General features: G+C 56.9%; 2 protein-coding genes, 1 long non-coding RNA gene and 1 other non-coding gene across 6 annotated transcripts; 3 read left to right on the plus strand and 1 right to left on the minus strand.

Annotated features, from left to right (window-relative positions):
• Positions 1 to 636: 636 nt before the first annotated feature.
• On the plus strand, positions 637 to 698 carry LOC118731020. Its single transcript, XR_004991723.1, has one exon. It is a non-coding gene; the product is annotated as a U7 small nuclear RNA (small nuclear RNA).
• Positions 699 to 760: 62 nt separating this feature from the next.
• CUNH12orf57 (chromosome unknown C12orf57 homolog) lies at positions 761 to 2,399 on the plus strand. The gene is made up of 3 exons (XM_036456817.2): positions 761 to 1,009; positions 1,258 to 1,434; positions 2,190 to 2,399. Exons 1-3 carry the CDS (start codon positions 958 to 960, stop codon positions 2,339 to 2,341), a joined length of 381 nt encoding a protein of 126 aa, XP_036312710.1. The 5' UTR covers positions 761 to 957; the 3' UTR covers positions 2,342 to 2,399.
• A 202-nt stretch (positions 2,400 to 2,601) lies between these two features.
• LOC118729358 lies at positions 2,602 to 12,555 on the minus strand. The gene is made up of 3 exons (XR_004991206.2): positions 12,543 to 12,555; positions 5,793 to 5,798; positions 2,602 to 2,710 (listed from the first exon to the last, which is right to left on the minus strand). It is a non-coding gene; the product is annotated as an uncharacterized LOC118729358 (long non-coding RNA).
• Positions 2,979 to 21,031, plus strand: PTPN6 (protein tyrosine phosphatase non-receptor type 6). Of its 3 annotated transcripts, XM_045587707.1 has the most exons (17): positions 2,979 to 3,282; positions 9,212 to 9,410; positions 9,501 to 9,623; positions 9,877 to 10,071; positions 12,902 to 13,091; positions 13,254 to 13,370; positions 13,481 to 13,594; positions 13,795 to 13,891; positions 14,769 to 14,848; positions 15,028 to 15,177; positions 17,003 to 17,134; positions 17,252 to 17,406; positions 19,385 to 19,452; positions 19,559 to 19,710; positions 19,813 to 19,904; positions 20,393 to 20,503; positions 20,857 to 21,031. In XM_045587707.1, the coding sequence occupies exons 2-17, from the start codon at positions 9,403 to 9,405 to the stop codon at positions 20,927 to 20,929; spliced, it is 1,857 nt and encodes a 618-aa protein (XP_045443663.1). In that variant the 5' UTR covers positions 2,979 to 3,282; positions 9,212 to 9,402; the 3' UTR covers positions 20,930 to 21,031. The 3 variants fall into 3 exon arrangements, with proteins under 3 accessions (XP_045443663.1, XP_036312708.1, XP_036312709.1); XM_036456815.2 differs by lacking the exon at positions 9,212 to 9,410; XM_036456816.2 differs by lacking the exon at positions 9,212 to 9,410 and having other exon boundaries at positions 2,980 to 3,282; positions 20,393 to 20,534.
• Positions 21,032 to 25,539: the final 4,508 nt, after the last annotated feature.

Raw genomic sequence — 25,539 nt, forward strand, 5'->3', positions numbered from 1 at the left:
TGCTTCCTGCAAACTCCACCCCCCAAACCCCTCATGAGCCTGTAACCTGGGCATGTCTTCTCAGGGCTGGGCTGGTTCATAGGTCCACGCTTAACCACTGAACCACTGCCGTGCTGAATGACAGCTAGGAGGACCGGTCTGAATCCTTTCTGTAGAATACTTTGAGACATGAAGTAGAACTCCAAGAGCCTTGTTTCAACATTAAAGCGATTACAACCCAGGAAGTCTACCCTATGGTTTGAGAAGAGCGTAGCTGACCATTTCAAACGCCTAGAAGAGAAGTTGGAAGGCATTACGCTTTAGCATTCCTACACAAGGCCCCGTTCTCAAAGGGCGACCCCTGTTTCCGTTCCAAGCTTTTACTGCTGCAAATCATTGTCTCCGTTCTTAAAAACCAAAAGGTGTGACCTGCTTCTCTCAGCCAATCAGCATCGATCTCATTTACATACGCTCGCATCAAACGTTTGCAAACTAGGAGTGCACACGAATTAAGCCCCTTAAACGCTGTTTTCCTTGCCACAGTGGCGGTGCGCATCGCTGCTTGTGCAGCGGGGGGACTGGGCAAGTCCGCTGTGAGTCACCCTCACCCTTACCGGAGTCCACGGGTCCTGCGCGTTCTCTCCGGGGCCCGCCCTGCAGTGCTTACAGCTCTTTTTGAATTTGTCCAGCAGGTCTTCCGGCTCGACCGGAAGGCCCTCCCCCAAAGCGAGTTCATGGAAACAATAGAACGACAAGAAGTCCGGGGAGTGCGATTGTGCGAGTTCTTAGAGCATCACACACACACCCCTCAAATTCCCAACTCCTGGGGGCTCGGTGGGGTGCTCTGGGGGCGCTCGAGGGACTTCCGGCTGCGGCTGACACCTCCCCCGCCCCCACCGCCCGGAGAACCGGTCCGAGACCTCCCTCTCCTCCCGGACGTTCCCCGGTCTTGGCCGTACGTGCCGCTCCTGCTGCGCCATGGCGTCCGCCTCGGCCCAGGCGGCGGCCCTGAGCGCCGAGCAGGCCAAGGGTGAGCCGCACAGCATCCTCGTCCGCGGGGGGCCGCCTGCCGGAGGAGGGGGCCGGCGGGGGGTACCATCCTCTTCCCTCCTCCGAGAGGGGTGCCCTAGAGCGGGGGGTTCGGGGCCGTGTTTGTCGGGTTACCGCGGCGTCAGCCCACTAATTCCCTGTCCTCTTCCCCGCCCTGTCGGCTGGGCCTGCCGGCCGTGCCCCGACGCCTCCCCCGGGACGCCACCCTGGGCTGCACCGGCCGCACAGTGGTCCTGGCCGAGGTGATCCAGGCGTTCTCGGCCCCGGAGAACGCCGTGCGCATGGACGAGGCCCGGGACAACGCGTGCAACGACATGGGCAAGATGCTGCAGTTCGTGCTGCCCGTGGCCACGCAGATCCAGCAGGAGGTCATCAAGGCCTACGGCTTCAGCTGCGACGGGGAAGGTGGGTCGGCAGGGTTGGTTGGGGAGAAAGGTGTGGATTCATTGTGTCCTGGAGCTGTCGTCTCCCTTCTCGCCACACGGAGGCAGCCGTGATCCGACTAATAGCGTTGGCACGGAGAGCCTAGGATCTACTCTGAAATATGCCAGGTGAAGTCCTGAGTGCATTTTGTAGTTACCATTCATACTATTATCCCATTTTGAGACGAGGAAACATGTTCTTGTAGTAAACTAAGCGCCGGAGGGCCGTCACAGCAGAGCTGGACCTGAATCCCGTTTTGAAAGCGTTTAGTCTGCACACTATCAGCTTCCGAAGCCCCTCCCAGGTGCTGCGGCCGCTCCCTGTTTATGAGGGTTGGAGGTTGAGTTTCTTTAATGAGCTCATGGTATTCCCCAAGGGTGTGAACTGTTACCTAAGGCCAGTTACCCCATGGCCCTGTGCGCTGTGGTTACAGATATGGGGTCTTTCCTGGGTGTTCATACGTTGGATTCCTCTGACTAAATTGCTAAAATTGCTCACCTAATAGGGAGAAGCTCACTGCTTCGGGATATTTCCATTTCCTGCATCCCATCTAGTTGTGCTCCGTGTAGACCAGAAAATGGTTGATTCAACCCCCCAGGGCAGGCAGAGGCCGTTCATGTGCCTTGTTTTGCAGACAGCTACCTGGCGAATGACTCATGCTCAAGCTACCCGCTCCTCTGAGCACCTCCATTCCCTGGGGATGTGGGTTGACCTCAGAATCCCTCCACCCCTTGCAGGTGTCCTGAAGTTTGCCCGCTTGGTCAAGTCTTACGAAGCCCAGGATCCTGAGATTGCCAGCCTGTCGGGCAAGCTGAAGGCACTGTTCCTGCCGCCTATGACACTGCCACCCCCCGGGCCTGCGTCAGGGGGCAGCGTTGCCGCCTCCTGAGAGCTGGCCTCCCCTGTTGACGGTGTCCCGGTGGATAATAAACATGCCTGTGATTTATTCTCCGCGTCGTTCTTTTGTGATCTAACAAGCCCACCTCCTGGCCCCGGATTCCCTCTGCCATTTCTGTGGCTCATGTCCCTTTCCAGATCCTTCTTTTGCTCTTATTTGGCCTAACCCTGCTCCAAGGTGGGCTCGGAGGGTGGGCCGGGCCCTCAAAACACCCCGAGTGGGTGGGCCTGCACAGGTAGTACCTCTGTGCCTTGTTTGGCAGACAGCTACCTGGCGAGTGACTCATGCTCAAGCTACCCTCTCCTCTGAGCACCTCCATTCCCTGGGGATGTGGGTTGACCTCAGATCCCCCCCCCCCCGCTTCCAGCCCCACGGACAGTCTCCTAGATAATCAGTTCCTCTTCACTTCCCCCTCCCCTACCTCTGGTGAGGAATGGGGCTTCCCTAGGCTTTTCCTGCGGGCCCCTTGGAGGCTGTGGACTAAAAAACGTCCCTCATTGGCTGGTGTTTACTTGGCCAGGGTTACTTCCTGGTCCTTGCCCCCACCCGCCCTCCTGCGGCCCTGTCAGCTTGCACTCAGGTGGAGCTCCAGGTAGCTCCTCCCCTTCCAATGGAAGGAGGCCCTGGACAGGCAGGCAGGCACGCCCTGGACTCTCGACTTGACGAAGGAGTAGGGCTGGAGGGAAAAGCAGGCTACCCGGAGGCCAGCCCCACCTCACCTGTGCCTTTTCTGGGGATCGTTAGTGCAGGGGCCTGTTTCTGCGGGGACCCTGGGCCTGGTGGACAGCATCGAGGAGGAAGTGGCTGAGTTCAGAGCGTTCTTCTCTACCAGGTCTGGGCCACTACACGCGGCTGCGCCTCGGGCTCAGCCCCGCCCCTGTGGCTCTCTGCCTGTGACTCCCCCAGCCCTCTGGGGAGATGCTGTCCCGTGGGTAAGTCTCCTGCTCCGTCTGGGTGCTACCATCTCCTGTTTGGAGGGAGGAGCAAGGTTCATGCTCACTTCTGACACCTGTGTGACCATGAGTGCAGTCTGTCCCTGCTCCCTGCATCCTGTCGCTACCTTCAAGTTTTGAGGAGCTCCAGGCTTATGCATGCTTCTGGGAGGACTCACCCCCTCCTCTGACACTTCTCCCTGACGCGCGTCTTGATTCTCACCATTGCATTTCTCTCTCTGCATCCTCTGTTCGCCTGCTTTTGCTGTCTGTTTAAGTTAGAGCTGTCCCCCCTGGGTAGCCCACATCACCTGCAACATAACGTGTCTGAAAGGCAAACCCCAGAAAGCTTGTCTTCGTTCCACTTTCTTTCAGTTCCTCTTCACTTCCCCTCCCCTGCATCATTCGCACACAGATACGTGGGGAGGTCCTTTTTTAAGGTTCTGGCAATAACTGTAAGGGACAGGATGGACAGGGTTCCTGCCCTCATGGAGCTTCATGTCTGTGGGAGGCAACGGACTACATCAAGAATAGGATAATTAATAGGATAATTTCTGATTCTCAGAAGGGAAAAGAAACAGCTGCATGTGCCAGCAGGTGCCTGGGCTGCCGATGGCCTCACTGGCTGGAGGGCCCGGGAGGGTTTTCCGCAGGAGGGAGGAGTGAGTCAGAGCCCCTGAGCAGAGGGAATGGTGAGGGAGAGGCTTTGCTGTGGGAACAGTGACACAAGGACAATGCCCGGAGCAGGGTCAGCTGGTGGGGAGGAAAGCAGGGCCCCGCAGGCCTGTTGGAGTTTGGGACCGGGTAGGCAGTGAAGACCTGCGTGGAGTGCTGGTGAGTAGGTAGGTTGGTCGCCCCCTTCTTTCCATTTGTGTTGCCTTCCCCAGGGCACACAGTTGTCGCTGTCAGACCCACAGACAGTCTTCTGGATAATCCCATTCATGCTTGTTTTCTTTTTCTTTTTTCTTTTTTCTTTTTTATTAATATATTTTACTGAGGTTTTATAGAGAGAAAGAGAGAGGGATAGAGAGTTAGAAATATCGATCAGCTGCCTCTTGCACAGCCCCTACTGGGGATGTGCCCACAACCAAGGTATATGTCCTTGACCGGAAACAAACCTGGGACCTTTCAGTCCGCAGGCCGACGCTCTATCCACTGAGCCAAACAGGTTTTGGCTATGCTCATTTTTTTACCAGCTGGTTGGGAAGGCCTCTCCCGGTGCAGATTCCTTTCCTGGTTCCTCAGCGGGCCTTGTGACACTCTGCAGCAGGCTCCGGCTTCTCAGAGTAGCTTTGCAGCATGCACCCTGCTCTGCTCATATGCAGCCCTGCTCCAGTGGATCCTGTGCCTGCCACCTTGGTGCTGCCTCTGTGGGAGCACCGGCCGCCAGTGTCCCCCTAGGGCCATGTCAGCACTCCCCCCATCCCCCATTGAGGTCTGCTGCCAAGTGTGGCCATTGTGCGGGGAAGGACAAGCTCTGGTGTCAAATAACCTTGGTCTGTCCACCTTCTCATTCATGAGCTAGTGACCTTGGGCAAGTTACTTAATGCCCCAGAGCTTGTTTTTTATTCTAAAGTTGAACTAATAAGACTAATAAATAGGGTTGACGTGTGGGTTAATTTGTGTTTTTAAAAAATATATATATTTTTATTGATATTTTACAGAGCAGAAGAGAGAGGGATAAAGAGTTAGAAACATCGATGAGAGAGAATCATCAATCAGCTGCCTCTTGCACACCCCCCACTAGGGATGTGCCTGCAGCCAAGGTACATGCCCTTGACTGGATCGAACCTGGGACCTTTCAGTCTACAGACCGACGCTCTGTCCACTGAGCCAAACCGGTTTCAGTGTGTGAGTTAATTTGTCATTTTATTTTTTAATATATTTTATATATTAAATATATATATATATTATTGATATTTCACGGAGAGGAGGAAGGGAGAGAGATAGAGAGCTAGAAACACAGATGAGAGAGAAACATCGACTCTTGCACCAAGGTACATGCCCTTTTTTTTTTTTAATATATTTTATTGATATTTTACAGAGAGGAGGAAGGAGAGAGCTAGAGAGCTAGAAATGTCGATGAGAGAGAAACATCAACCAGCTGCCTCCTGCAGACCCCTACCAGGGATGTGTCAGCAACAAATGGATCAAACCTGGGACCTTTCAGTCTGCAGACCGCTGCTCTACCACTGAGCCAAACCAGCTTCGGCAATGTGTGTGGGTTAATTTGTAATTGAAAAGTTGTTGGCACTAAAACCCTACTGTGTATCAGCTTAAAAAAATTATATATATAATTTCAGAGAGGAAGGGGGAGAGAAATAGAAACATCAATGATGGCCTGGCCAGTATAGCTCAGTGGTTGAGTGTTGACCTATAACCAGGAGGTCACAGTTCAATTCTGGTCAGGATACATACCTGGGTTGTAGGCTCCATCCTCAGGGTGGGACGTGCAGGAGGCAGCCGATCAATGATTCTTATCATTGATGTTTCTATCTCTCTTTCTTTACCAGGTGCTGAGGAATGGGGAAGCTCAGTAATTTTCTAGGCATTTCACTTTGCTATTTAGACCCCTTATCTTTCTACTTCCACCACCGATCTCTATCTCTACCTTTATCTCCCTGCTTCCCAAATGAATACTTTTCTCTTCTGAAGCACTAGGCACTTATTTTTGTAACTCTCAGCCTCCTTCAGCCTATTTTCCTTCCTTAAAAAAGTGGGGGAAATAACCTCTACATCAGAAGGATGTATGAGGCCCAGGTGAGATCCTGGAGCGCTTATGTCAGGGTAAGGAAGGCTGTGATTCTTTATTTTCCTGTTAAAGGGACAGCAGAGACTGTGCATCTTATCTTAGTGTCTTCTGGCTTGACACCTTCCAGAAAAAGTCCTTCCTCTTCCAAGGGTCAGGAGATCCTGGGTGCCTGGCTAGTTTCTTCCCACCCAGTAGGTTTAAGCCCGAAGGAGAGTGGCCTGGGGCTGGGGCACAGTGGGCGTTCAGTGCTGAGCATGGACCTGGGACTTTGAGTGTCCAGGTGGGTATTTGTACCAAACCAGGCATGTGTGTAGATAGATATGGGCAATGAGGTACATGTAGTGGGACTGTGTGCATAGGTGGGTGATTGTATGTGTGTGTGTGTGTGTGTGTGTGTGTGTGACAAGGGAGGGTATATATGTAGGACCAGGAACTGGACTTGTGACCATGTACCTGTGTAGGTTTTGGTGAACCTGTTTATGGGACACGCACTCTGTGCCAGGCATTGTGCCAAGCTTTGAACATTAAAAAAAATATATATTTTTTATTGATTTTTTACAGAGAGGAAGAGAGAGGGAGAGAGAATTAGGAACATCGATGAGAGAGAATCATCGATCAGCTGCCTCTTGCACCCTCGCTACTGGGGATATGCCCACAACCAAGGTATAGTCCTTGAATGGGATCAAACCTGGGATCTTTTAGTCTGCAGGCCGACGCTCTATCCACTGAGCCAAACCAGTTTTGGCAACTTTGAACATTTGGAGGTGAGCTAGACTGGTGGTGGACCCCTGTGGCGGAGGAGACTGTGCGGCCGCTCCTCCTGCCCTCGCTGTGGGAGGGAGGTCATGGTCAGTTAGCGTGGCTGGGAGCTCAGTGGGTTACAGCGTCATCCCATAAGCCAAGATTGCGGGTTTGGTTTCTAGTCAGGGCACATACAACAAGCAGCCAGTGACTGCATAAATACGTGGAATGACAAATCAGTGTTTCTCTTTCTCTCTCTCCCTTCCTGTCTCTTTCTAAAAAATCAATTAAAAACATTTTTAAAAGACTGAAGGGGTAGTTAGCGTCAGACCACGCAATAACCAGGCCAAGCAAGTTAGTTCCCCAGGGTACCAGAAAGAGATGAAAAAGAGCCGTTTTTGGGGGGGGGAGGGAAGGGGTTAAGGGAGGATTGATGTTTGATGTTTTAAAAAAATGATATAGTAGCTCTGGCTGGTTTGGCTCAGTGGATAGAGAATCATCCTGTGAACTGAAAGGCCCCAGGTTCGATTCTGGTCAAGGGCATGTACCTTGGTTGCGGGCACATCCCCAGTAAGAGGTGTGCATGAGGCAGCTGATCGATGTTTCTCTCTCATTGATGTTTCTGACTCTCCATTTCTCCCCCTTCCTCTCTGTAAAAAAAATAATAAAAAATATTTTTTAAAAAATAAAAAAATGATAATAGTAGTCATCATAGAAAAACAGATTTTTGTTGGGCTTTAACACTTTGTTATTTTCCCCCCTTATTTTTTATTGAGGTTGGCACACATAGTGTGCATGTCTGTAAGCATACAACCCGATGAACATCAGCACACACCCATGTATACACCACCCACATCAAGATGTAGAGCATTACCAGCAGCCCAGAGCTTTCCTGGAAATTGCTACCTCCCAGTCAGTTTATTTTTATGAAGGTAACACATGCCCATGCTACATCTTCCTAAAAGGTTTAAGGAAAAAGTCAACGTCCCTCCAGCCCTCCCCTCCAGCCACCCAGACCCCCCCCCCCCCCCCCCCCGCTAGGGGAAGCCACCAATCTGAGTTTCTTGTCTATTCTTGGTTGGGCTTTTTTCCTCTCATGTTGGTTGGGTGGTGTTTGCGTAGAATCACACACAGAGAGCGTCAGGCACGTTTAATGTGTAGGGCCTCTCAAGGTCAACCGGCCCTGAGAATATCCGCCATGGCAGGGCCTTGACCCCAGACAGACCTCGGTCAGAGCCCTGAGCTCTGGCTGATTGAGACCAGACCCAAGAAGCTAAGGCACAGACATAGGGGGGTTGGACCAAAGGGGTCTGTCAACTCCGTCCCTACCTGCCTCCTGACTCCCACTTCCTCTCTCCCTCCCCCCCATTCTGTTCCTGGGCTCCAACTACACGGTTAGGGCAGGGTAGGTGGCAAAGGCCTGGGGGCAAGAAGTAGAAAAGGTGCAAGTTTTACTGGGGCCATTCTATCCACCCCTCTGCCCCAGGGGCACCTCTGCAGATGGGCATGTGGGCATGCTGGGAAGGCGAGTGATATAGATCCTCCCTTCCTCCAGTTGATGGACTGAAGTAAACCTCACTTGTGGCCAGATATTCCTGAGCTCTGAACCACCAATCAGCACCTGCCAAATACCCTAAGCACCCCCCCCCCCCATTCCTAAGTCCCTAGGTCCTTAATCATAGGCCTTACATGAAACCACCAATCAGCGTGTGCTGAGTGCCCTAAACCCCGCCTCCTATCCTCCCCTTAAAAAGGGCTTGGACCCCGGCCCTCGTGCGCGCTCTCTCTCTCTCTCTCTCTCTCTCTCTCTCTCTCTCTCTCTCTCTCTCTCTCTTTCTCTCAGCAGCTGGCAGTGGTACTCTTCTCTTCAATAAAGCCTATGTCCTGGAATCTTGGTCTCCGGCCCTCTCTATTTCATCTTTTAGCGAGGGCACCCTCCTTCCGAAGCATCTGCAGGTCTTCGCTGTTGGGGACTCGCCCCTTCCCGCTACAAGTTCCCTACATTCCCTGAGCCTCAGGCCCCTGGTCTGTAAAATGGGCATAAACACAGTTCCTGCTTCACGGGGCTATTGTGAGGAGTAAACCAGGACCTTATAGCACAATGCCTGGCACACGGCATGACTCCATGACATGGCAGTGATCACCCTGACCATTATCGTTAGCTCGGCACAGGGAAGGCAGTGTGGAAGCAGCTGGGAGGAGGAAGAGATGGCATGTGACTGTGGGTTCACATGTATGAAGCATGACCTCCTGGAAGGTGCCCGGCGTCCATGTGTCCTTCTTTGTGGAATGCCGTGCTCCGAAGGCCTTTGATGGCAGCAGACATGTGGAAAGTGGGCCCCAACCCCACCCCCACTGCCACCGTCTCTGCTAAAATGAGAAGTTACAGTGAGTTCCCCCCATGGGGCCTCGCCCCTTCCTGTCCCCGCCCTGTAGGCAGCCCTAGGCCATTGGAGTGGCAGCCCCAGAAGCAGGACTGCAGGGCGGCAAGACGGCCTGGGTGCTGAGGGCCGCGGCCTGGGTGCTGAGGGCCGCGTCTGAGGCTGAGCCCTAGCGGTCTCCGCTCGCCCGGACTCCCCGGCGCTACCTTGTTCCCTGTGCCCGCTTCCTCTTGGGGAGCCCCCAGGATGGTGAGGTAAGCGCCCCGGACCCACGGGTGGCAGGAGGCATGGGAGCCCTGGAGGAGCCTGTGGACCTCTCCTCACCGCCCTCCTGGGCCTCCCAGGTGGTTCCACCGAGACCTCAGTGGGCTGGATGCAGAGACCCTGCTCAAGGGCCGAGGTGTCCATGGGAGTTTCCTGGCCCGGCCTAGTCGCAAGAACCAGGGAGACTTCTCCCTTTCGGTCAGGTAGGTGGCCCTCAACTCCGCCCGGGACCAACATTTCGGCAGTTCATTGGGCAGTTGACTCCCTTTTGGTAGTGCCCACTCCCCAGCCCCCAGCCCCCAGCCCAGCATGTCCCTGTTGCTGTCTGTGTCCACCCCATCCTGTGTGTGTGTGTCCCATTCTTAGGACCCCAGCCTATCCCCCCCGCCCCCCCCTCCCCCGTCCCCACCTCTCCTCCTCCTGCACCCACCGGCCTCACCGCCTGGCGTCCTGCAGGGTCGGGGATCAGGTGACCCACATTCGGATCCAGAACTCGGGGGATTTCTACGACCTGTATGGAGGGGAGAAGTTTGCGACACTGACGGAGCTGGTGGAGTACTACACGCAGCAGCACGGCGTCTTACAGGACCGTGACGGCACCATCATCCACCTCAAGTACCCGCTGAACTGCTCTGACCCGACCAGTGAGAGGTGAGGGGCTCTGCTTCCGCCCCCAGCTGGCAGCGTCTTCCCCATCCCAGTTCCCCACCAGGGCTCTGGGGCCCTGCTTCTTCCATGTGACCCGAGGGCTGTGTCTCAGGGGATTAACCTCCTACCCCTTTCCATCTACCCCTGAGGAAGTGAGAGGTCGCCTCACCCTGTAGGGTCCCTGTCGACTGGCAACCCAGGCCGCCCTGGTGGCAGAGAGTCCGCTCCTTAGGGGCCAGCTCTGTTTGTTGTTAGAAAGCCCTTCTTCCTTCTATGGAACTGAATCTGGCTTCCTGTAACTATTCCCTCCCTCTGGACAGGTCCACACAGGGAGAGGTGGAGAAGGAGCAGGGACAAAAGTCTCTGAGGACACTTAGCGCCTTACCTCAGCAGACCAGCGGGAATGGGTCTGCCTCTGGGGGCTGGTAGGGCATCACTGTGTGGGGTGGTCACGTGCGTAAGGGCCCAGGACTGGACCCAGGGTAATGATACCCAAGCCATTTCCCTTCCATCCCTTTGGCTCCAACGCGGTGGCCGCAGAGTTGGGCTGGCCACTCTCCAGGTGGTCCCCCTAAAGCTTGGGCGGGCGGTGGGGGCCCCTGAACACTCAGGGTCACAGGAGGTTCATTTTAGCAGCCACATCTCAATGACAGCTCCTGTTAAGGCGAAGCGTGTTTTCCCCCTGGCCCCCCTCCTCACCCCCGTACTCCTGTGGCCAAGCCAGCCTGCCCTCGTACTGTGTTTGTGTATTGATTGTTGACACGATTCTGAACCTTGATTCTGTCCATTTTCAGTGCTTCTGAGATGCACGCATCAGTATTTTTGTTCAAGTGATTGATTAAGACTGAGAAGTGGAGGAGGTGAGGTGAAGGCCCCATTGCCCCACCATGACTCTCTCCAGTCCGCATGAAGCCACTGAACACTTTTTTTTTTTTAATATATTTATTTTATTGTTTTTTTACAGAGAGGAAAGGAGAGGGATAGAGAGCTAGAAACATCGATGAGAGAGAAACATCGACCAGCTGCCTCCTGCACATCCCACACTGGGGACCAGCTGCCTCCTGCACACTCCCCATCGGGGATGTGCCGCCACCAAGGTACATGCCCTTGACCGGAATCGAACCTGGGACCTTTCAGTCCGCAGGCCGAAGCTCTATCTACTGAGCCAAACCGGTTTCGGCTGATCACTTCTTTTGAAGCCATGCCTTCTAGGAGTGAAGCCTCAGCATTGATGACCTCGTCCTTTCTCCCCCCTTTTCTTAGGTCCCCTCGGTAACATGCCTGGCGATTTGTCACCCAGACCCGCTGGACTTGTGTGTCCTCTTTCAGCCCTTGCCCACAGCCAGGTTCTTGCAGTAGGAGAATGGGGTTACCAGGCCTTAGAGAAGCAGCAGGTTGGAAACTGAGCTGGGAGAGGGACAGAGGGGCCGAGCAGACCCCCCGGGGAGGAGGCTGAGGCCTGGGTTCACATCGCTTAGGAGAAACAGGCGGAGAATAGAGCTGGGGCTGGGGGTGGTCAAGACCAGGGAAGCTGACTCGAAGAGGCCCTTTCGGTTACCTACGCCTGGAACTCTCTGGGCTCACCCCTGACCTGGGAAGTGTGTGTGGGAGGCTCTCTCCAGACCTCTGTGTCCCTGCAGCGGCCCCTCCCCTCCACAGGAATTTGCATTTGTCCCCTTGATGGCTAGCTCTGTGTCTGTGGTCAGCCTGACATTTGCATGGAAACTTCCTCATCCTGGGGCCTGGGGGAAGAGGGTTAGCCCCCTCCTCATCGCCCTGGGGCTCAGGCCTGTTCCTGAGCAGCCGGATGGGGTGGCCCAGGGGGGGCCCTGGAGAGGCCAGGGGACTCTGAAGCCCTTTGAGCTGTGGTCGCCTCTGGGCCGGAGTGAGATGCCCTCTTCCCCACCCCCCATCCTTGCGGTTGGAAAATGCACCCCCCCCCCCCCCCTCCCGAGGTCCCTGGGCTGAGGAAACCTCACAACCTCACTTCTCACTCTCTCCCCAGAAGGAGTTTTGTGTTTTTTCCATCACGTGGTTTCCTGTGGGGCTGGGCACTGTGGGGCTGCCGTTTCCTCCTGGGAAGGGGGTGTGCTTCGGGGAAAGGTCCTAGTTCTGCTTTCTGCCCCTTTGCGCCCCTCGGAGCCCCAGCCGCCTCTCCGATGGCATCATCCTGGGCACCTCAGAGCCCCCCAAACTGCTCTCCCCACTGGTTGTCCATCTTCCCTGCCTCCCTGGAGAGGCTCTTTCCATCAGGCCTCCCTGGGGACTTCCGTCTCTCCCATCACGGCGCTCTGTGGTTTGACCTTTGTCTGCGTTCCTCTTGGTTGCCGTCCTCTTTCTCTAGCCCAGCCCCAGCCCCAGCCCAGCCCCGTCTTGCATGGAGACCCTTTCTGCGTGTCTCCCTCGGTGTGTTCTGGATAGGGCCCGCCTTTCTGCCTTTGTCTTAACCTTCCAGAGGTGGACCTGATTGGCACTCCTGAGGTTTGCTTCTTAATCAGCAAGGGCCTTGGGCCAGTGTGCAACTAGCATCCTCAGTCTCCTCATCTGTAAAATGGGCATGGTACCTGCCTCTTTGTGTTTTGTTGAGTAACAGACCTACATCTGGTGGTGGGTTTGGAAGCCATCAACATCCATGATGAGAGAGAATGATTGGCTGCCTCCTGCACGCCTCCACAACCCAGCATGTGCCCTCACTGGGATTTGAACCGCGGCCTCCTGGTTCACAGGTTGAAGCTCAGGCGCTGTTTCCCTGTCCCTCCCTCCCTGTGAGCCTCTCGGCTCCGTGCCTGCCCCTTGGCCCAGGACCCACCTTCCCCGATGCTGCCTTTTCCAGGTGGTACCATGGCCACATGTCGGGGGGGCAGGCGGAGACGCTGCTGCAGGCCAAGGGTGAGCCCTGGACGTTCCTGGTGCGGGAGAGTCTCAGCCAGCCCGGAGATTTTGTGTTGTCCGTGCTCAACGACCAGCCCAAAGCCGGCCCCGGCTCCCCGCTCAGAGTCACCCATATCAAGGTCATGTGCGAGGTGAGGCCGCCTGGCGGCGGGGGAGCATCTTGCTGGGGCTCCCTTCCATCCGTGTTGGCAGCGTGGGCGCAGGGGAGAGTCAGCCAGGCTTCCGGCCGAGGCTGGGGGTGGAGGGAGAGGGGTGGCCTGCGCCTGCGGGTGGCCTGACTGGGTGTCCCTCAGGGTGGACGCTACACGGTGGGTGGTTCGGAGACCTTCGACAGCCTCACGGACCTGGTGGAGCACTTCAAGAAGACCGGGATCGAGGAGGCCTCAGGCGCCTTTGTCTACCTGCGGCAGGTGAGGCGTGGGTCTGGCTGCCTCCTTCCTCCCCCTGTGGGGTGCTGTCCGCAGCCTCCCTCGCCTCTGAGCGCTGGAAGGCGCTGACTTCTCGCCCTCGCCCACCCCAGCCATACTATGCCACGCGGGTGAACGCCGCTGACATTGAGAACCGGGTCTTGGAGCTGAACAAGAAGCAGCAGTCGGAGAACACGGCCAAGGCTGGATTCTGGGAGGAGTTCGAGGTGCAAGATGGGGACTATGAGGGTGACCTGCATGGGATGCCAGGCAGACCTCTCTCTCTCTCTCTCTCTTTCTCTCTCTCTCTCTCTCTCTCTCTCTCTCTCTCTCTCTCACCATACCTGATACCGATCTGCCCCCTGCTATCTCCCGCCATGGACGCCCCCTTTGGGGCTGGCGCTCCATTGCCCTTCTCACCCTGCAGAGTCTGCAGAAGCAGGAGGTGAAGAACCTGCACGAGCGGCTGGAAGGGCAGCGGCCAGAAAACAAGAGCAAGAACCGTTACAAGAACATTCTCCCCTGTGAGCACCTCATGGCCTCCATTCCTCCCCCTTTCCCCCAGGGCCTCCCTCCTCCCCATGGCCTCCATCCCTCCCCCTCACCCCATGGCCTCCATCCCTCCCCTTTCCCCCAGGGCCTCCCCTCCTCCCCAAGGCCTCCATTCCTCCCCCTTCCCCCCAAGGCCTCTCCCCTTCCTCATGGCCTCCATCTGTCCCCCTTCCTCCTTAACCTCCCCTCCTCCTCATGGCCTCCATCCCTCCCCCTTCACCCTAGGGCCTCCCCCCCCCTCCCTATGGCCTCCATTCCTCCCCCTCCCAAGCAGCATCCACCCAGGAGATTCTCCTTCCCTCAGGGACCCCATCTCCTAGGGTCCCTACCCCCAACTCAGGGAGGATCCACCTCCCTCCCACACAACAGAACCTTCCCTCCTTCATTTCATATATTTTATTGTTTTGGTTTTTTTTTTTACAGAGAGGGAGAGGGATAGAGAGTTAGAAACATCAATGAGAGAGAAACATTGATCAGCTGCCTCCTGCACACCCCCTACTGGGGATGTGCCCGCAACCAAAGTACATGCCCTTGACCGGAATCGAAGCTGGGACCCTTCAGTCCGCAGGCCGACGCTCTATCCACTGAGCCAAACCGGTTTCGGCGAACCTTCCCTCTTTCAAAAAGCCTCTAATCCTCCCGAGCCTCCCACACCCACCTCCCTCTCACTCTCCTTCCTTTGAAACCTCCACTCCCACGCATGGAGCTGCCCCGCCCGCCCTCAGTGCTCCGAGAGCCTCGTGGCTTCTCAGACAAGAACGGCCTCTGAGCCGAGGAAGGGTCTGAAGCAGGGGCCGGTGAGTTCCTGCTGACCCAGACCCTCCTTGCTTCCTCCCTGCTCCCTCTCAGTCGACCACAGCCGAGTGATCCTGCAGGGACGTGACAGTAACATCCCTGGGTCCGACTACATCAACGCCAACTACATCAAGGTCTGTGTTGCCCACCAGTCATGCAGGAGGAGGGGCTGGGCCTGGGAACTCCCCGTCTCAGGGAGGTACCAGGTCCAGAGACACGTGGGCAAAGCCAACACTGGTGGTGGGGATGAAGGGCGTGTCCCCGGCCGAGAGGCTCACGGTCCCGGCGTGCGTCTGTCTGCCCTTGCGTCTAGAACCAGCTGCTAGGCCCCGATGAGAACGCTAAGACCTACATCGCCAGCCAGGGCTGCCTGGACGCCACCGTCAACGACTTCTGGCAGATGACGTGGCAGGAGAACAGCCGTGTCATCGTCATGACCACCCGCGAAGTGGAGAAAGGCCGGGTAGGGCCGAACCCCTCGCCACCCCCTGGTCCCCACATCCCCTCCCCGGTACTCATTGTCCACCACTGTTAAACCAGAGAATGCCAGGGCAGAAAGGCACCTCAGAGGGCAAGGGTCCAACCCTTGTTGGGAAACTGAGGCACAGAGACAAAGTCTCGGGTACACCCTGATTCCCCAGATCTCTGCTTCCAGCCGTGGGCTCTCCTGACCACCAGGCACAGGTTTTATTTATTTATTTTTAAAATACGTTTTTATTGGATTCAGAGAGGATGAAGGAGGGAGAGAGAGAGAGAGAGATAGAAACATCCATGATGAGAGAGAATGATGGGCTGCCTCCTGCACCCCTCCACCAGGGATGGAGCCTGCAACCCAGGCATGCATGTGCCCTGACTGGGATTTGAACCGCGAGCGACCTCCTGGTTCACAGGTTGAAGCTCAACCACTGGGTCATGCTGGCCGGGCCAGACACAGGTTTTAGATGGGCCTTCTGCCTTAACGTGTCCGGAAGCAAACATTCCGCCTGCCCCTCTCCTTCTTACCCCCATCCAGGCAAGAGCCCCTCCTGTTCCTCTGCCTCAGAAGCCCCTCTGGAGTCAGCCCCCCCCCTCACCTGCACGAAAGCTCTGTCCTGGAGCCAGGGGGATCCCGTCCAGATTGTGAACGGTTGTCTTTCGGATAGTTACACTCGAAGGCCTGGCAGTCGGTTTCTCCCTGGCACCCGCTGCCTGCAATGGGCCAGGCCCTGTCAGGTTTCTGAGCCTTTGCACAAGCTCATTTGCTGCTAGGAAGCGACTTCCTCTCTCCACACTATCTCTGCCTGACAGACTCCTCATGTGTGAAGACCCAGTCCACACGCTGCCTCCTCGTGAAGCCGCCTCTGATTTCCTCCTTAATGTAGGGGAGAATCACCCTCCACCTTGCTCCATGTTTCCCTGTCCACCTGTCTCTGTGAGCTCCCGGAGGCCCCGCGGTGCAGACTGCATCTTTTTTTTATTTTTTTTTAAATTTCTTTATTGATTAAGGTATCACATTTGTCCGCAGCCCCCCATTCCAATCCCCACCCCCACCCCCACTCATGCCCCCACCCCCCTATTGTCCTTGACCACTGGTTAGGCTCATATGTGTGCACATAAGTCCTTTGGTTGATCTCTCCCTTTTATCCCCACCCTCCCTCTGAGGTCCAACAGTCTGACCCATGGCTCCTTATCTCTGGGTCTGTTCTTGTTCATCAGTCTATGTCGTTCACCATTTCCCTTAGATGAGTGAGATCATGTCCTACTGGAAATATAAGAATCAAAAACGAGACAAGCAATAATCATTATGCTGAAAGGCATATGACTCAGTCTGTAGTGAGTTTCTTTCTGAGCCACCAGTTCTTTTCAGACTGCATCTTATTTGTATTTGTAACGCCGGCCTGGCTTGCACCGCGGATGTGTACTGAAGGACCCGTCAGGCGGCTGGGCGGGACTCAGCACTGGATCCTAAGGCTCTAACTCTTGGCCAGTCCATTTGTTCCTCTAAGCCAGTGGTCGGCAAATTTACTAGTCAACAGAGCCAAATATCAACAGGACAACGATTGATATTTCTTTGGAGAGCCACCTTTTTAAAACTTAAACTTCTTCTAAATAGACTCGCCCAGGCCATGGCATTTTGTGGAAGAGCCACACTCAAGGGGCCAAAGAGCCGCCTATGGCTCGAAGCCGCAGTTTGCCGACTACGGCGCTAAGCGATGTTGACTGGGCTGGCACCAGGACTCGGGACCTCGAGCAGGGCCTGGAGCACGTGTGTCATGCTTCTCACGCTCGCCCTCCGCCTTCTCTTCTAGAACAAATGTGTCCCATACTGGCCAGAGGTGGGCACTCAGCGTGTGTACGGATCCTACACGGTGACCAACTGTGGGGAACACGACACAGCTGAGTACAAACTCCGCACCTTACAGATCTCCCCGCTGGACAACGTGAGTGTCCCCCGCCCTTGCTGCTCCCCCTCCCCCCCCCGCCCTCCTTGTCCGCTTGGGAGGGGGATGGAGCCATGGGCGGGAGCAGGGGCCACTGACTCCGTGTCCTGGGCCCAGGAGAACCTGGTGCGGGAAATCTGGCACTACCAGTACCTGAGCTGGCCTGACCACGGGGTCCCGAGTGAGCCTGGGGGCGTCCTCAGCTTCCTGGACCAGATCAACCAGAAGCAGGAGATGCTGCCTCATGCAGGGCCCATCATCGTGCACTGCAGGTGAGAGGGATGGGAACCCCACTGGCAGCAGCTGGCAGGCATGTCCGCCAAGGCCCACGCACCACAGCACCGTTGTGAGCAGTTTACGAAGGAAGCAGCCTCTTCCCGTTTTCCTGCTGGCTGCAGATCCCTGGTGGAGCTTAGCTTGCACCGAGCCCCCTGTCGGACCCTGTGCCAGGGAGTGGCTTTCTCAGAGCCGCCTGGGTGTGCCATTCCCCCACTCTGCCAGAGGCAGATGAAGACACAGGCCCAGCCCCTCGGCAGCTCACCCTGCTCAGGGCAGAGCCTAGACTGGCACTCGCAAGAGCCCTCGGTCCCCATCACCTTTTTCTAGCATTGGCCCATTCAGCCTCCCCCTCCTCCTCCTCCTCCTCTTTCTCCTCCTCCTCCTCCTCCTACTCCTCCTCCTCCTCTTCTTCTCCTCCTCCTCCTCCTCCTCCTCCTCCTCCTCCTCCTCCTCCTCCTTTTTTTAATGTATTTTATTGATTTTTTTACAGAGAGGAAGGGAGAGGGATAGAGAGCTAGAAGTATCCATGAGCGATAAATATCAACCAGCTGCCTCTTGCACCCCCCCCACCGGGGATGTGCCCGCAACCAAGGCACATGCCCTTGACCGGAAATGAACCTGGGTTCCTTCAGTCCGCAGACCGATGCTCTATCCACTGAGCCAAACCGGTTTCGGCAGAAGCCCCGTTTCTTCTTGGCACCAACACCCTCCATGTGGGGCAGTGTGTCTCCCCATCCCTTCTCTGCAAGTGTGTGTGGGGGTGGTGGTGGTGGTGGAAGGGTGGGGAGGTGGGGAGGTGGGGGTGGGGTGGGGGCGGGGCTTCTTCCTTGCTGCTCCCACTCTCTCCTTCCCAGCCAGTGGCCCCAGCTTGGCTCCCGAGTGCGGAGTGCGTAGGGACGGTGATGCCAGGAGGGGCGCATGCCTCACTAGCTCCAGGAGAGACCCTCATGTTTATGATCAGGAGAGCCCATTCCTGTGGGGAGGCGGGGTTCAGCGAGGAGGTCTGAGGGGGGAGTCCTGCGGGGACGGGGTCCAGGGCGGCTGGTTTAAATTCCAGCTCCTCTACTCATTGGCTGGGTGACCTTGGACACATTGCTTCACTTCTGTGACCCTCAGATTCTCGGCTGTACCTATCTCTGTGTCTGGAATATAGTAAAAACTCGGGAAATGGGAGCTGTCCGGATGGAGGGAGTAGCAGCCTGCTCTGTGCTCTCTCTCAGCTTCCTGTGAGCTGGGCCTGAGGGCCTGACTCCTGCCCGCCTGCAGCTGCGTTCCCTGGGCAGGGTTTGGGGTGCCTGGATCTGGAGGTGCCCCTCTCCCCAATGCTCCACTTCCAGGGGCTGCTCTGCATCCATTACCAGGAATGACCCTCCCGCTGTCTCCCCCCCCCCCCCATTCTTGAAATCCCCATGGTCTTTATTTAGACCATACAGGAAGGAAGTGGGTGAAGGGGGTTTATTTTTTGACAATCTGGGTATGAAATTAGTGAGACTCAGGGCACCAGCCTGGCAGGCCCAGTGAAGGGGCAGGACTGAGGGACGTTTGCCCAAGGGTGGAAGCAGAAGACGGGGGTGGGGGTGGGGATGGAGCTTCCTGATGCACTGCTCCTCCATGTCTGTCTCCTGGGCGCCCTGCACCCCACTGTCTGAGGGCTGCTCCTTTCCTGCCATCAGCTCTGAAGAAAAAGGGAAATGAAGCCCCAAAGACAGAGGCTCCAAATATAACTCTCGAAGGGAGGAGGGGAAGGCCTCCCTCGGGCCAAGGGTTTGGGAGAAGGTCAGGGGAGTGGGCAGGACAGCGGTGGGACTGGGGATCTTGGATCTTCTGGGGGGTGGGCAGCAGCCACTGGCCAGGAATGAGTCAAGGCAGGGGTTGGGGGAAGAGGGAGGAGAGGGACGGCTGGCACTGAGCTCTGGGCCCTTTCTGGGGAGATGTGGCCCTGGCCACTGATGGCGCCCCTTCTCTCCCCAGCGCGGGCATCGGCCGCACGGGCACCATCATCGTCATCGACATGCTCATGGAGAGCATCAGCACCAAAGGTGAGGGGCCACGGGGAAGGCAGGGGGGCGGGCGGGCGGGCAGGCAAGCAGCTCCTCGGGGCCGGTCTCCACCTGGGCCTGAGGTCCAACTGCCCTCCCCGCTCAGGCCTGGACTGTGACATTGACATCCAGAAGACAATCCAGATGGTGCGGGCCCAGCGCTCGGGCATGGTGCAGACGGAGGCTCAGTACAAGTTCATCTACGTGGCCATCGCCCAGTACATCGAAACCACCAAGAAGAAGCTGGAGGTCATGCAGGTGCGTGCCCTGCAAGGCCTGGGGTGCGGGGGCTGTGGAGGGCCGTGGGCATGACCTGGTCCTGCTGAGACCACTGCCCTCTTACCACCCTTCTGCCTACAGTCCCAGAAGGGCCAGGAGTCCGAGTACGGGAACATCTCCTACCCCCCAGCCTTGAAGAACACCCACGCCCAGGCCTTTCGAACCTCCTCCAAGTGAGTGGCCCCCCCTGCCTGCCGGCCACCCCCCAGCCTCCTCCCCCGCTTGACCCGCCCTTTCCAGAGAGCACAGGCGCTGCTGTTGAGGAGACCTGGGTTCAAGTTCAAGCTTGCTTCTCACTACCTGTGCTTCGTGTTTCCTGCATGCTCTCTGCATGGGGCCTGTGCTATATAACAATGTACCTACCTATATAGTTTAAGTTAAAAAAAATTGGCTCCAAAAGGAATTTCCATCGTTGTACTGTTGATGTCTGACTCTGTTGACTAATGAGTTTGCCGACCACTAGACTAGTGTATGAGATGCAGCCTCTGCCCCAAGGAGCTCCCAGTCTAGTGTAAGGACAGTGACCGGGCCTCCTCACTTTCCTGGCCTCAGAGCACTTGGCTGTGAGAGAGAGGGACCAGAGGCGGCGGCTGGGGCTGGGTAACCCTGCTCTGTCTCCTGACCTGCGCCCCCTGCCCACATGTGTCCACCCCACCTGCAGGCACAAGGAGGATGTGTATGAGAACCTGCACAGTAAGAGCAAGAAGGAGGAGAAGGTGAAGAAGCAGCGGTCAGCAGAGAAGGACAAGAGCAAGGGCTCCCTCAAGAAGAAGTGAGCTGGACACCATCCTGAGGTGGCCATGGTACGTATGGCCCTTCTGCTCGGGGCTCTCCCCTGACCTGTCCCCCACCCCCCACCCCATGTCCCCTGGCCCCTCTGCTCAGGGCTCTCCCCTGCCCTGTCCCCCATGTCCCCTGGTCCCTCTGCTCAGGGCTCTCCCCTGCCCTGTCCCCTATGTCCCCTGGCCCCTCTGCTCAGAGCTCTCCCCTGCCCTGCCCCAGTGTCCCCTGGATCTGGTGCTCACCCTGGATGGATGACATGCTCAGCCATCCCAGACCTGCTCTTGTCCCCCCTCCTCGGGTTCCCACCTCCCCCTTAACTCCCTTACTCCCTTCTCTCGGCAGCCTCAGCCCTGAGAAGCCTCCAGAGAATGTCAGCAGCCTGAACCTGGGAGCTGCCCGCCCAATTCCATTGTAATTTAAACGGTCATGTTACCCCCTCCCCCTCCCAGACCCTGTAAATAGCCCAGCAAGGCTCCAGGCCCTTCTACACTGTAAATAAAGCCTGAGGATCCCTGTGTGTGGGTCTCTAACCGTGCTGCCGCCGGAGGGATGGGCAGGAGGGGGTGAGGATGTGTGTGTGTGTGTGTGTGTGTGTGTGAAAGCTCCACCTTTACCCTCAGACAGACCTGGTTCTGGACTCTGCTTAACACACCAGGAGTGTAACCGAGGCCCAGGTTCCCCAGTCTCTTTCCTGGAAAGTGGGGGACGACCCTAACAGGCTGGCCGTGGAGACCACTGAGATGAGGCATGACGATCCCAAGGGCAACGATCATGGTTACACGCTCGCCCTGTGTCAGGCACTGGTTACTTTTTCTTTTTTTAAAATGCTCACCCAAGGATCTTTTCATTGATTTTTAGGGAGCGTGTAAGAGAGAGGGAAAGACAGAAATATCGATGTGGGAGAAACACGTCGAACGGTTGCCTTCTGCACGTTCCCCGGCCAGGGTCTGCAGCTGTGCCCTTGACCGGAATCGAACCCAGGACCCTTTGGTCTGCAGGCTGACACTCTATCCACTGGGTCAAACTGGCTAGGGCAGCATTGTTTACTTTTGTTTGTTTTACATAAGAGTTTATTTGAGCCAAACTGACCACATATGCCAGGGCGCAAGATGAATGCTCCTTGCTGTCAGGCACTGTTTAAAAGACTGCATGTAAAAAAAAAAAAAGTGCATGTATTCCCTGGCTGGTGTGGCTCAGTTGGTTGAGCATCATCCTGTGCAGCGAAAGGTCACCTTGACAGGGCACTTACCCAGGTTTCAGGTTTGATCCCCAGTCAGAGTGCATACAGGAGGCAACTGAATGATGTTTTTCTCTCTCTCCCTCCCCTCTCCCTCCCCCTCTCCTTTCCGTTCTCTCTAAAAAGCATCAATAAAAACATTTAAAAAAAAAACTGCATGTTTTAATTCGATCTGGGTATCCATCATTCCCATTTTACAGTGGTGGAAACTGAGGCACAGATAGATTCATAACTTGCTCCAGGTCACTATTGAGCAGTGAAGGTGAGATTTTAACTCGGGCTGTTCCCATCACCCCAGAACCCACGCCGCTGGAGATGCAGCTGAAGTTACCCGGGGGGTTTAGGGTGGCAACCACACACTCCAGGTGCTGACTTTGAGCTGAGAAAATATTATACATAGAGGCCAGGACCGCCTGGTTTCCCCTCCCCTCTCTGGGATCCCGGTCCCCCGTTCCTCCCTCCCGTGGGGCGGCTGCTGCCCTTGTGCTCCCGATTCATTTTATTTTTGTCCTCTTTTCCTTCCCTGGTGTCCAGAGTGGGCTGCCAGCGATTCCTTCTTTGTGCTGTGGCTTTATCTTAACTCCTGGGGCGGTAGGCCTGTGAGAGTCCCCCCTGCTGGGCAGGCTCGGGAGTGGGCACACGATGTTGGCTCCACTGTCCTTCGTTCGGCATATACTTTCTTTTTATTTTTTAAATTTCTTTATTGATGAAGGTATCACATATTTGTCCTCATCCTCCCATTCCCATCCCAAACCCCTCCCCACGTATGCCCCCACTCCCCTGTTGTCTGTGGCCACGGGTTAGGCTTATATGCATGCACACAAGTCCTTTGGTTGATCGCTCCCCCTTACCCCGACCCTTACTTTCTCTTTTGAGTGTCTGCCCCGGGAGTCGTGCTGGGGGTGTACTGATGAACAAGACAGGTCCTGCCCCTGTGGGACTTAGGAGGGTGGTGGGGAGACAGACCCGGAGACAGCCGCAGACAAATGGGAAGTACAGAAGGATGCAAACAAAACAAAGGCGGGAGGGAGCGAGCCAGCAGCCAGCGGGAGAAGGGGGGCCAGTGAGAGGGATCAGATTGGGCAACACAATAGCTCCCTGGAGCTAATGCTCTCCAGGGGGTGGGGGTGGGGCCATCACCTGTGCACCTGTGGGCCTCAGGGCCCCTCTGCCAGCAACGCCCTTTCTTTCCCAGCACAAAGGAGAGGCAGGCCCCACGCCCTCTAACTGCCTGTGGGCTACCTGCCCAAGGGCTGGGACTTGGACCTGCACAGTGAGGTGAGTCCTGGGGCAGAGAGCCATCGGCTCTGCGACTTTGTTAGGTCCCCAGGCCCTCCTCCCTACAGGACAGCGGCAGGGGCTGAGCTGGCGAGGGCAGAAGGAGAGCGGCTCAGTCCTTCCATTAATTGTCTAGGTCAGAACGGATGCTCGTGGCCAGCTTGGGCCTCTCAGCAGAGGCAGGTACCCCAACACTAGGGCTGAGGACAGGGAGACGCCATGCTGAGACCCGTCTGCCCTCCACAGGCAGGGATGCCCAGCACAGGGCGTGGGGGTTGGGGGGTGGGCCTGGGCACAACCCACCCCTGCCAAGCAAACCCGCGGCTGACCTCAGGGATCTCCGGCCCTCCGGGTCTGGCCACGGGGAGGGTCGGAGGCCTCAGAGGAAGAAGGTAGTAGCTCAGGAGAGAGCCTAAGGAGGTAGGCCCAGGGGCCCCAAAGCCCCTCCCTTCCCCCTCTCTGGAGACAGGCCAGTCTGCCTAGTCTAGGCCTGGGGGCAGAGGTGGCTGGTCGGAGAGCAGACGCAGACAGAAAAGGGTGGGAGGGTTAGTCGATCGGGCGGGTGAACTCAGAAGAGGCTCGGGGGCTGGCGCTGGGAGGCAAGGGGTTAAGGCCGTGGGGGGGCAGCCTATGGCAGGAGGACACACCTGTACGCAGGGGCGGCGGGCGGGGCCCAGGTGAGGAGCCTGCGCTGCCTGCCAGCGGAGAAGGAAGAAGGAAGAGAGGAGGCCAGGGCGGCGGTTGGATCCTGGGCCTGACTCCCCTTCCCCTCCTCAGCATCCACTCTCTGGGGGTCAGGTGGCCTGGTGACAGGTAAAGACCCTGGGAGAGGAGCCCTGGGGCTGGGCTGGGGGCTGCAGAGGCCCACGAAGGCCACGGATTGGTCTGCGGGGACAGGGCCAGGCTCTGTGGGGGCGGGGAGGAGGGAAGGGGCTCGGAGGAGGCCGAGGACAGGTGGGCAGGGGGCTGCTGAAGCTCTGCCGGGCCTCGGTGGGTCCACAGCTCTGGGTGGAGCTGCTGGCAGGCTGCAGGGCTCACCCGGAAGTGTCCCTAGGGACGCGGGTGGTGGTGGGGGGAAGGGAGCTAGGGTTCTGCAGCCTTCCCAGAGGGAGCCCGGGCCTCGGACTGCCTGCCCGGGAGGTGGGCCGGCTGGGTGGGGGCCCCCGTCTTACCCAGCAGTGTTTGGGTGCTGGTTGGGAGTCTCTAATACTGCCGGGTAATGATGGAGGCCCCCGTCCCTGTGTCAGCGACCGTCCTTTGCCCCAGGCCCCCGCAGGCTGCAGCCCCGCACGGCTGGCTCTCCCCCACACCCTGGAGCCCCCTCCGTGTGGCGTGGAGGCCGCCGCAAACAAAGTGGCTCTGGGTTGGCGAGTTGCCCACTGGACACAGTGGCTCTGAGCCCCTCCCCCACCCCGGAGTGATTTGGCATCTGCTGGATCCAGCACCCACAGCCCACCACGAGCTTGGGATTGGCTCGTGGACTCTCCGGAGACCTCACCTGGCCTGCGGCCAGGGTCCCTGTAGCAACTGGTCAGCTCCAGCCTGGAGCTGCGTGTCGCCGGCTCTGGGCCCATCTTCCAGCACAGTGTTGGATGGTCTGATCTCGAAGCTCCTAACACTGTCTGGTAAAGATGGCCCCCGGGCTGGTTCCCTCGGCAGTGACCTTCAGGGAGCCCTGAAGACCTTGGAGGCCTCCTGACCAACCTTTGACCTTTACCCCTCTGGATGGGGGTGTAAGCCACTAAGAAAAGGGGAACAATGGGGAGGAGACAAAATGGCTGCCCCAGAACTTGCACACACGCCTGCTCTCCAGGCACCAACGCACTCTTCCCGCCTTGGAAGCACGAACGAAATAAAATGTGGCTGGGACTTGCGGCAGACTGACTCGGGTGACTCCACCCTTTCTTGTCTTAACTGTGGATCTCGTCTTAGGCTCCCAGCTCCGGAGGCGTGGGTTGCCACGTCGGCTTCCGTCCCTGCCTCTCTTGTGACATTCAAACTGCAGAGCAGGGAAAAACCAATCTCCTGCTTAAAAAATCTGAGAAGCTGAAGAAGAGCCCAGTCCCTCACCCTGCAAGACTCCCCTCCTCCCCTACCAGGCTTTGTAACTCCTGCACATGCTTTGCCCCCAGTGCCGTCTCCGGACAGGGACAGGGCTGGGGCTGGACTGTATGGCACCAGGCACAGCAGGAGCTCCATTTCTCTGGTGGCTGAGATTCCGGGAGGGAGCCCTGTGTGGGGAAGCTGAGGCCCATCCTGGAGGGATTGTTCCGCGGGGGCCTGAGCTGTGGGAGTGCGCTCACCCACGCAGGTAGAGCCAGTTCACACAGATTCCTCACACCTGGTGACTGTGAAATCGGCAGGGAGTAGCTCACAGCAGGAAACACGACCCAGGGGGCCGTTTTTTCTTATCCTCACCTGAGGACATTTTTCCATTGATTTTTAGAGTAGGAGAGGGAGCCAGAAATATCGGTGTGAGAGAAACACATCGATTGGTTGCCTCATGCACG

This window comes from Pipistrellus kuhlii, unplaced genomic scaffold (assembly GCF_014108245.1).
Source record: "Pipistrellus kuhlii isolate mPipKuh1 unplaced genomic scaffold, mPipKuh1.p scaffold_m20_p_3, whole genome shotgun sequence".
Taxonomy (NCBI): Eukaryota; Metazoa; Chordata; class Mammalia; order Chiroptera; family Vespertilionidae; genus Pipistrellus; species Pipistrellus kuhlii.